This window comes from Quercus suber, unplaced genomic scaffold (assembly GCF_002906115.3).
Source record: "Quercus suber isolate HL8 unplaced genomic scaffold, Cork oak 2.0 scaffold_274, whole genome shotgun sequence".
NCBI classification, from domain to species: Eukaryota; Viridiplantae; Streptophyta; class Magnoliopsida; order Fagales; family Fagaceae; genus Quercus; species Quercus suber.
In genome coordinates, this window is record NW_027069730.1 from 94669 (window position 1) to 106315 (window position 11647).

At 35.4% G+C, this 11647-nt stretch overlaps 1 protein-coding gene across 1 annotated transcript; it reads right to left on the minus strand.

The window, feature by feature from the left end:
* Nucleotides 1–6893: 6893 nt before the first annotated feature.
* LOC112033842 (F-box/kelch-repeat protein At5g15710) lies at nt 6894–9164 on the minus strand. The gene is made up of 2 exons (XM_065781649.1): nt 9006–9164; nt 6894–8786 (listed from the first exon to the last, which is right to left on the minus strand). Exon 2 carries the CDS (start codon nt 8676–8678, stop codon nt 7356–7358), a length of 1323 nt encoding a protein of 440 aa, XP_065637721.1. The 5' UTR covers nt 8679–8786; nt 9006–9164; the 3' UTR covers nt 6894–7355.
* Nucleotides 9165–11647: the final 2483 nt, after the last annotated feature.

Genomic DNA, 11647 nt, shown 5'->3' on the forward strand with positions numbered 1-11647 from the left:
AAAACAATTAATTGTTTTGACGATTTTTTATATTTCTCATAAAAAGGTGTCAAAACTTTCTTAAAGTAGCTTGTCAACAATTACTCTAAAAGCACCCGTTAATATGACCCATAAAATAAAGTTAGGGGATGGGAGAGGATAAAAAGGAAGAAATTGTACTGACATCTCTAAAATTTTATGTTATTACACTCACTTTCTTTCTATTTGAAAGAAGATATATGTCTCCTCTAAATTACAAACTATTTACACTAACCATCATAGACGACTAAAAAAATTTCTGAATTTTCTATTTTACTATTCACTTAAACTATCATCTACACCCTCTCTAATAGGAAATTCGGTATTTATCAAAGTCTTTTGTGATTTTTTAAAGCATTTTTTCAATTATTTAGAGAAGATCAGTGTAAATAGTTTATTATTTAAGGGGGTGAATGTAATATCTAAAAACCTCAAAAGAGATTAGTGTAATTTACCTAAATAAAATTGAGTAAATTACTATGTTTTTAGTGAACATAATGAAGTTTAGCCAAATAATTTCCAAAATGGATATTCAATTCAAGGCATTACCTACTAAACATATTCCATTCGAGTCTTCAATATATTGAGATTTTAAAAACACTTGGTAAGACATAATGCCAATAGAAACATAGGTGTCGATTGGCACCTACATCTTAATTACCATCAAATTTGAGTTTTGGCGCATCTTACCTGCTTGAAACGTAGTTTAAATGTGCATAAGGATAAAAACAAGTTCCAAAACTCCTGAGGGATGGAAGTGAGGGAAAGTCCAACCCTTTACTCCATTCCCCTCTATAAAAGAAAGCACCATTGCCAAATTAAAGGATTCCTGCAACTTTTAAGTTTTTTTTTTTTTTTTTTTTTTGAGGAAAAAAAAATAATTATTAAAATAAAAGAGTGGAGAGGTTTTGCATAAATTTTGAGGAAAAAGAGTAAGGGGGAAACATTTAGGTTACACATGCAACATCACTCCTCTTAGAACTTTGAACGCACATTCAGCTACATTCAATCAAACATTTCAATCTCCATATCAAGCAAGCTACAATATACACCACTAACATCCTATGTTTGTCAAAACGCATAACTCCCTCCACCAATCATGTAGGAGATTCGTGGATTTGAGAGATCCAACACTTCAAAGAGTCATGTTCACTTTTAAATTTGCCATTAAGCATTTTGAAAAAGGTAGTGCATGCAGGTATAAAAATCACAACATTTAAAAATACATCTATTTCTATAATAAAACGTGTTGATTGATGATGATAAGGGATAATAGCTATTGTGTGTGCGTGTGTGTGTCTCTCTCTCTATATGTATACACACACATATATGCTATTGTATTTACATGATCATGTATTAGATTAGGGTATTATTTAATTCCTGTAAATGTTGGAATTAGCATTTAAACCTATCCTACATTGTCACATGTTGACTGGATCAAGAGCATTGTCATCCATTTCTAGAAGACCAATCTACAAATCGAGCGGATGAGTGCCTGACACCTTCTCATCTCTGCAACCTAGTCTTAGAATTCAAATCTATAATTTTTAGATCATTTTCATATCATATTTGCTTTTATTTTCTAAATTGTAACTAAGAAACAAAGTAATATAAACTTTTGCTTTATAGAATGTAATTAAGACCAAATTCTTGTAATTTTTTATTTCTTTGATTGTGCCAAATACCAAAACCTTTTTTTTTTCTTTTTCCTTTTGATCCATTGATGTAATTCATTCAATTATCAATAAAGAGATATAAGGAACGACGTTCATTCCACAAATTTGGAGTTGGGAACCAATATCTTATAGGTGCATGCAAGAGGACCTTAGTACACTGTGAGAGTGCTTTTTTTTCTTAGCACAAGGGCCCAAGTAGAGATAAGGATCCCGGGCCCAAATACTTGTTATTTTGGTGGACTGGGCTTGGTTCACCGCAGCTAAATGGGGCTGATTACGAACCAAGTTGTGCGCAAGTCATATAAAGCTCCTCAAGATGAAAAATGCAATTCCTCTTAGTACCCTGGGGCGTACTGTCGTGGGATCCCGGGCATACTGTCGTGGGATCCCAGGCATACTGTCGTGGGATCCCGAGGCGTATTAGGCCTGTAAGAACCCAGAATCTCTGGTTCTCTGAGCTATATGATCTTTTCCATGTTTATTATGTAATAGAGCTTTGTCCTTCCCTTTTTCTCTATGGGTGCTACATAAAAAAACAAAACACACTACACATATCTTCAAATAATTGTTAGTTTCTTAGATTAGGACATACATTTTAATACATATACATATATGTAAATGAGTTTCATGAGATGATTCTGCCACGAGGATCCTGGCCCCAATTCTCACAGACTTGGTGCTTTTGCACAAGACTTGTGGGATTTGGAACTCAAGTCCGAGTGGCTTTGCTTGAGCTTTGCCTTCCAAGATAGTTAGATGAGGAGGATTTTAGCAAGAAACAGTAAAGGAAGACAATGCAATAAGAAATGCACGAAATAATTGTTAGAGATCCTCAAATCAATAATGAGGTATTTCATTATTTTCTTGATTGTGGATATGCTCACTAAGACGTGATACAAGGTTCAACTAAGTTCAAAAAATTACAGACTTTGATAGCTATTCAAGCTTCCAAGACTTGCAAAGTTTGAATTTGTTGAATCCGAGTATGTGCTATAGTGGCAGTCTCTGGGATACCGGAGCGGTTCCTCTGTTTTCTTTTGTTTTTACAGAGCTTTCCTATAGTTCTATATTCACATGATACAAGGTTCAACTAAGTTCAAAAGTTACAGACTTTGATAGCTATTCAAGCTTCCAAGACTTGCAAAGTTTGAATTTGTTGAATCCAAGCATATGCTATAGTGGCTGTCTCTGGGATACGGGAGCGGTTCCTCTGTTTTTCTTGAGTTTTACAGAGTAATCTTAACGATTCCCTTCCTCCTTTCTATTCTGCATCATGCCTTCTTTTATAGCACAGATCGAGCTCTAGGGTACTGGTGATTTCTCCCTTTTGCCCTTAGAGTTTGTCCCGTGCTTGGTTGCTTCAGATTATGTCTTTTCCTTTTCTTCATAGTTTCTTTCTTTTTGTTGCGATGAGATGAAAGTCTCCCAGCTAGCCTCCTATTTCCAGATTTTCCCGTTGGTTGACCTGAGGCGTTTGGCTTTTCTTGCTCCAGCTTTCCCAGCTTTTCCCAGTTGTACTTTCTTTGTCTTTTTCTTCAAATGGTTGGAACCAAAGCCCTGCGTTTTGCTTTGTACTTCCACTGCATGTCTGGGTTATTAGGTCCACGTGCCTTTTGTCTCTTTTCTCTCTTCAAATCTGCTTTAATTCACTTTAGCTGTGCTGCACGTCTTGAGGATCCCGAGCCTCTGGGGATCCCGTCCCAGCTCTTTCACTGGAATTTGCTGGACTTTTTAATGGCCTTTTTTTGCTGGAAATCTGAACATATATAAGGCCTTGATGTTGATTCTTCTTGCTGCACGAATTGGGCCTTCTTTATTTTTTTATGGAGTGGGCTTTATTGTGAAATTTTGGACCTCAACATACACTAATCCTTAGTAGGCATCACCCATATGATGGATGAAGTGCCAACCAACCCTATGAGCTCTAGTTCGAATAGCAGCTCCTCCCTCAATTAAAAAGAGTGAATGGGTAAGTTTGTAGGTTCAAAACTCATTAAATGTGTGTGTAAATTTACCAATAAAAAAATTAATTGAATTTTAACCCATAAAAGAGAGGAACTAATCCAAGGAAAAGGTAATTAGTTATCATCAAAAAAAGAGGCAGCATTTTATATAACATTTGTTGCTTCAGATTGCACCATAATACATATCATGGACTTTTAGCCTAAGGTCACATTAAAAATAAGAGTCTGTTTGGTACTATTGTTTAAACAATAGTACACGTATTTCCAAAAATATTTTTTTTACCCATACGTATTTCCACAACATTTAAACAACATTACTAGAAATTTCTTACCAAACAGGCCCTAAATTTTCCCTACCACAGTTGTCATGGGAACAATGAAAGAATGCTTTTCACATGTCAACTTTTTTTTAGCTAATTTAGAAATCCTAATACCTAAACCCCACCCTAAGGCTTGAACTAGCAAGCCTATGAAAAACCCTCAAGCCCCCGTGACAAGGGGAGGTACCACTTTGTCCAACATGGGCAATGGTCGTTCACAAACTTTTACAAAGCATAAAAAGGATGGAATAAGTGAGGCGATAAAATATGTAGAAAGAAAATGTTTCAAATTTTTATCATGTGTGTTTGGTAGAGAAAATGAATATACATATATATATATAGAGAGAGAGAGAGAGAGAGAGAGAGAGAGAGATGATAAAAAATGTGATTTGTATATATTTATTGTTATACCCTAATAAGAAGTAATTTTAATTTTAATTTTTGAGTAAGAAAATAAATATATCATCAAGTAACTAAGTAGAGATGAAAACATCATATTTATTATTATTTTATTTTATTACCTATCCATTCTATATAAAAATAAAATAAAATTTTGATAAGCTTAATTAAATACAATGACAAAAATAAAAAACATCTTTTAAAAAAAAAAAAAAAAAAAACACTCCTAATCATACTCTTTGTAGATTTCTTTTTAGAAAAATAAAATGGTCTTGTAATAAGTGTCAATAAAAACTTTTTAAAAATTGTAATTAAAAGGAACAAAATAGCAAGTTTCATGGAAGAAACATTTTCTCTCCAAGTATTCACAAGAGTATGGTCTCTTAACCCAACCCTTATACATCCTCCCTCGTTTCCTCCATATCCCATTTTCCATCATCTCCCAACCAGACGGAACATCAATGATACGAATGCTAGTAACTCATGAAAAGTACTGCATTATATGCTTTCTTGCAATATGGTGAAAACAGAACTCATAATTAATAAGAAAAAGTGGAAAGCAATTTACAACATTTACTAGAGTAAAAAAAATTTGGAGTAAGGCTATTTACCATAACCTCGCTTAGACACTGCAAAAGTGAAAGTTCTATGCCATGACTTGAGGGGAAAATTTGATCATACAAAGTCCAGTATAGCTTAGGGTGAGTTAACTGCTCGTGCTTACAGGGCTAGACAACTAATTTCCCAACAAAAGCTCGAGAAAAGCAGTAAGGATTAATTAGCTAATATCTAAACATAGGCACTTGGTTAAATAAAAAAAGCAAACGTAACTTAAAGACTGCTAGGACCTCTTCAAGCATGATATGTGCGATGTAATTTGCATGTTTGCTAAAGATTGAAACCCAACAGATGTGTCCAACAATGGCTTATCATTCTAATAATTCATGGTGATGGCTGTAACATTCTAAACCTTAACTTAGACTTTAACCCAATTGACTAACATTAAGAGAGAGAGAGAGGGAGAGTATCCTATAATATTACGAAACATATTAGAATCAACTCAAACAAAGCCATAAATCCAACTAGTTGGGTTGGCATGTAACAAAGTAGATGTAAATTAAATAGATTGTTGGGTTACTAGAAATGCACGAGTTATGATGATACTGATTGGTCCACACCCCATTCACCAAATTTGAGAAGTGCTTCTTGCATATGCTTTAATAAGCAGAACTGATAACAGAAGTATAGTGGTCAGGCATGAAACCTTTCTTTTTTTCTCTTTCTTTTTCAGTAAATTATACATGCACCTAGTGTGTTTTGAACCCATGACACTCAAACCTAGCTCAAATATCACAAAACATATGCTAGCACCCAGGTTTATCTATGGGCTCCATTAGGTACTTCATTCTAATGTTTTACCAACAATGGTTTACAAACTGCCGAACCCTAATGGTAGGATATGAACAGCCATTTGGAGGTTGGCATGTATCTGGAAGACATGACATGGTTTCTGAGAAGTATCCCTTTCGGTACTAATGAAATAAGTGGAACAGAACAAACGACCTCTAGTTGGTATGGTACCTCCAGCTTTCCCCACCTTTACTATAGCAAAAAAAAAAACAAAAATAACAATAATAATAATAATAATAAAATTATTATTATTATTATTAATAAATAAGAAATGACATTTCAAATGTATTTATCAAAAAAGAAAGAAATAACATTTCAAATTTGGGACCTAGAAAACTCTCAGCAAACAGTAACTAGAGCCCAATGAACATTCTTAAAACAGTATTAATCTTTGCATATAGTCAGTCTCTTCTATAAACATAAACTGTAGATACTAGATATCCATAACTTCAGTACAAAAAAGTGAATAACAAAAACTTAAGACAGTTTTAAAGTATTAGTTCATCCAACTATGGCTACCATAAGGGCTCAGCCAATATCCCCACTGCCACTAACAGTCTAACACAGAAGGATATATGATCAAGTACTTCAAAGTTCAAAAACCATTGTCATCCTATAGAATTCCACCTTGTTTAGTATAACAACCCCCTTAAATAATTTTTAGGGTATTGCTGAATCCAAACTTTAGTGTCACGCTTTACACTGACCCACTGGAGTCAAAAAGCCCATTTGCTACAGAACTAGTGGGTAAATTCTGAAAATGACATATGCAATGCAAAAATGTGGAGTCCTTTGTCACATGTGTGAAGGCAGCAAACTAAATGTATATAGTATGAAATGGGATGAATATAACAAAATTCATAAGGCCGGTGATCCCAGAATTAAAAGAACCAAAGTTCTGCTCATTAACAACAAATAACAAATGGCTGTCAACATAATAACCATTATAAAAGACACAGTGCGAACAAGAAAAAAATGTGAAATTTGACCATACAAGAGCTTCTAATAGCACACAAAAGCAAGTAAAAGTGGCAGCCAAAAAGACAAACAATTCACCACTTAGTAACATACTTGCAATATATAAACCAAGATGATGGCCACATAAATGGGAAAAAAAAAATCATTGTATGGTAAATTAATGAGCAACATAGTATTAAGAGTCTAAGATATGTAGCTGGCATGTACAAATCAATTTTAAATATCTTACAGGGGTTGGAAAAGAAAATTGCCCACTTGCAATCCTTCCCTAGATGTCACCATCCATTTACTTCCTTAACAAGCCCAGCCCTTGAGTTAAAACCATACTCAGTTATTGTACATTACAAAAGTCCTGGCACTATCACCCTCGAATTGTCAAAATCTTGCCAACAAAACTGGTTTCTTCAGATGCATCTTCATTACTGATATGGCATGAAAAGCTGAAAGAAATTGAATGATGAACTGACCAGCTTAGTGTGAAGAACCTTCCTCTTGGATGTGCAGAAGAAATTAGAGAAGATGCCAAACGACGATGCTCACCCTCAAAATAAATAAAATAAAAATTAACACCACATAGCAAAATTTCCTCCTCAGTAGATAGAAGCATCAAATCTTGGCTCGTAGAAACAAACTTGACTGTTGTATGACTGAAGGGCACAGCCGGCAATCCATGACCAAACCTTCTTATCCACGTCATATAGAAGGCCCTTCCCTTGGTTCCAAGAAGTGAAGCAAATTAAATTGTCCTGACCAAAGCACTCAAACCTCTCAGCTGATAACCTCAACAAAGCTCGAAAATACTTTGGTGGCATCCTGCTAATCTCCACCCACATGATTTTTACATGATCCAATTCCCAAATTCTCATACTCTGAAGTGTACTATAAAGGCCAATCCTTCCAACTAGAAACAAACGCTTCTGGGTTCCAGCAACTAAATACCCATCCAACAAAGACCGTGGGAACTTAGCTGGAATGTGTTGCCAGTATCCAGTATCCAGCCGATACATCATTAGACCAAGTGGTGAAAGGGTTTCCAAGTACAATTTGGAATCACAATATGCCATCTTTGAGGAGCAAAGATTGACTGCAGGCATTACCTGGTGAAGTGACCAAATGTTGAGCTTCGAATCATATACTTCGGTGGGTAAAGATTTGTCACCATATATATCACTAGTGGCTATAACTTTAAACGATCGGTCTGTCCTATCAACAACCATCATCAGTTGCCTTTGCTGATTATAATGCATAGTCGGCAACGTCCTCCAAGTTTGTGTGAGGGGATTACAAACTAGAGTTTTGAAAGCTAGCCCATCAAGCCCAGAAAAGCAAACAAGACCACCTGAAGAACCAACCAACCAGAATGCCCATGGAGGCAGAAACATGAACGGAATCCTATACCACGTTTTCAATGGCAAGCTGAAGACCGAGCATTGTGGGGTCTGAGAGTTCCTCCAAAATGTAAGAAGACAAGGCCCATGAGATGGCACTTGCGAGTGAAATTTGAGAAAACTACTATCTTGAAGAATAGAATTCCAACGTTTACAAACAGAACGTAGACGAAAGATCATAAATGGAGGAACCCTAGCTAAAATTTCATTCAACAAGTCTTCAGGCAACATTGCCCATATACTATCTTCCATTTGAACATCAGGGTGAACTGCTTTACCAAATGTAGCAGCTGTTTCCTCATCTAACCCGCGCGGTTTGGTCTTAATAACTTTCTGCCTCGAAGGGCTAGTGTTCCTTGATCCTACACGACCCAATGGACTTGTATTCCTCGACCCACCACCCCTAACAGGTGACACTTGCTTAGGGCTTCTATCACTATCATCTTCACCAAAAGACCCGTTTTTCTTAGATTGAGAACTAGACACTCCATTCCCAGATTCAGAAGATTCCCCAACACCATCCATGGTGCTCAACTAACCCAATTTCAATCCTTACACAAACACCAAATGCAAACCCTAAATCTAGGCTCCCACATCCAAAGATCCAAACTTTCCAAGCCTAAATATTGATTTCTAACATCAAATAAAAAAACCCATTAACACAAACTTAACTGGGAGCTCAAAGAATCATTGATTGAAACCAGGCATTACAGTTTAAATCAAAAAGCCCTCAGTTTCCGGTCAGATTATGAAGAAAAAACAAATAATGTTGTAAATGATGAAAGGTAAGATTTTTAGCAGAGATAAATCTGAGAACAGAAAACTGAAGTTGTGGGTTTTCAGATTTATTACCTTTTGGTTCAAGAATCATCGGGTTTTTGCTTGGTCAGAAAAGCTTGGCAGAGCTTCGAGAAGTAAAAAGTTTCCGAGAGATCAACATTTTCACATTGTGTTTGGCTGTTGTTGTTTTTTTTTTTTAATCACATAGTGACAAAACGAACAAGAAAAAATTATAGATAAATGAGTGTTTGTTGTAGGAATGGGATTGTGTACTATATAGTTCATGAGTGTCCAATGAGAATATACCACATCAGCAAACAGAAATCTGTCTGTTACCGGTCAAATTTTCTAGTTTACCAGTTAATTTGACTAGAAAATGCAATTTTGTAGTAGTACTACCGCTGCCACCTATGATTATGGTAGAAAATTTGGGGCATTTTGGGTGATTAAATTCTCTGTTTGTTTTGTCTAAGTTCTTAAAAAATGACTCACTTTTTGAAAAATTATCTCATTTTTTTATGTTTAATAATAACTTTGAAACTGATCTACAGTAAGATTAAGTTATTTTTTAGAAATTTTAGCGGAAAATTGCATCTTAGCTCCATTCATTTTGACATTAATATTTTCTAAAACATGAGTAATTTTTAAAAAATTATTTTTTAACAAAAAAAATTATTTCATTTTGGTAGCATCCTTGAAAAATGTGATGCGGTTGTTTTCAATAATTTTTATATTGTCTCTTAACTTCTTTTATTTAGAGTGGCATGAGATAAAGTTGTTTTTTGAAAATTTTTAGCAAAAAAAAAATTTCTAAAAAATATTTATATTTTTAATAGAATTTTTTGTTGTTTTCTTTTGACATATTTTTTCTAATACTACTGTGGGGTCAAGATTTGTAGCCAAAACCCAAAAAAGGTGGGATGTGAGCCCAATACAATGAATTTGTAAAGAGTGGATGAAAAAGCTGAACTATTTGTGAATTAAATAATGGCTAGTAAGGATTTAAAATACGAATAAGTACAAAAACACACTTAAACCTTGATTAAATGGTGTCCGAAAAGATGAATTATGAACTGAACTACTGTTTCAGAAAGTTAATACAATTCTTAGTGCTACAATAAATCTTTTTCTCTCTCCCTCCCCTCTTCTTTTCGATCCCTCTCTTATGAGGGGTCTTTTACACTATATAGTTTTTCTTCAAACCATCTTGATCGTACATCTGTTAATCATTTAAACCTTCACTCGAGTATATGTCCCATCAGGCGTCTTCTTTGGCTCTCTGTGCTTGGTAGTAGTTCAGATTGCACTGTTCAAGGGTCTTCTCCACATAAATGTGATCAGAAAAGTTGCTGCAGTGCATTTAATGTGGTGGTAACAACTTTTCCTTTTGATATTTCTGTATTCTTATCATCTTTACATGTGCCTGAAGTTCATCCTTATCGTTGAAACTTCCTAAAAGATCATCTAAATCGCTCCAATACTTGCTTGGCCAATATTTATCGTATCCGAGAATGATACACTCCTTAGACTATGTTCTCCCATCCTTTACTTACGCGATTCTCTACTATGGGGCCTCTCCCAATCATTTACTCCTCCTCGGATATAGCCACATTATCAAATAGGGTCCAAGGCCCAATATATGAACTTGGGCTTTTATCCCCACAATAGCCCCTCAAAATTTTAATTTTTCCCTCGCATCTGAGGAGAAAAAAATGGGATTTTGATATGCCATAGAAATAAGGGCTAGAAATGTAAAAACACCCAAGTTTACATGTGTGGGAGCATAGATTTGGACGCTTCATCATTGCTACTGACATTTCGGAATTTGCGAAACGTCATTAATTACTCCAGACGGCGCTATGTCTTTAACATCCAACGGTGAACCATTGATCCAATGAATGACATTTTTCCTCGGTTTGGGCAGGATAACTCCCACTCATTTTCTGGCCCCTATATAAAGCCTCAAAGGAGATCATTTTTTTTTTTTTTTTTCTTCACAATTTCTCAGACTCTCCAGCGNTAACAGTGTACACAACAAAGAATTTCGAGAAATTAGCATATGACTTCAATCTACCCCCAATAATTGTCAAATCATGAATTGGAAACCAGAAAAAGAAGAAGACCCAGATCGCAATTCAGAAAATTTAACAGAAAAACACACTCTAAAACCACTAAATCATACAAAAACCACAAACCCCAGAACAAAAAAAAAAATCAACTAAAACAGTAAACAACCAAAGAAACCAAGAAGAACTCAGAAGGGGAAGACAAAAAATCATACAAGGAAAGAAGAGCTTGTTTGAAGGATCAAGACGGAGCCTCCTCCTGGTTGGAAGAAAAGACTTAGCCATAGAAGAAACCGCAATCGAAGAATGCAAACTAGACCTTTCCACAGCTTGATGACTTTGATGCTGACCAGAAACAGTGGCAGAAGAAGCAAAAGAAGAAGAAGAAGAAGAGGAAGAAGCAATGCTGGTTTGCCAAAATGGCATTTTACAGAGACTCCAAACTTTGCCTTCAGCACCTGTTTTCTCACTAGCGACCGCCATTATTTCCTTCACCGGAAAAATCCGACCCAAAACCACAAACTGGGTCTGGGTCTCTTGCCAAAAGCGAGTTTTCTGTTTTTGGTTTTTGGTTTTTTTTTTTTTTTTTTGTTAATATGCAAAGCCAGATTTTGTTTTTGTTGGAGCTACTACGAGAAATGGATTTAG

What these genes read in the sequence shown, in the direction of transcription:
- LOC112033842 (XM_065781649.1), bottom strand. Translation starts at nt 8,678, where the DNA reads ATGGATGGTGTTGGGGAATCTTCTGAATCTGGGAATGGAGTGTCTAGT.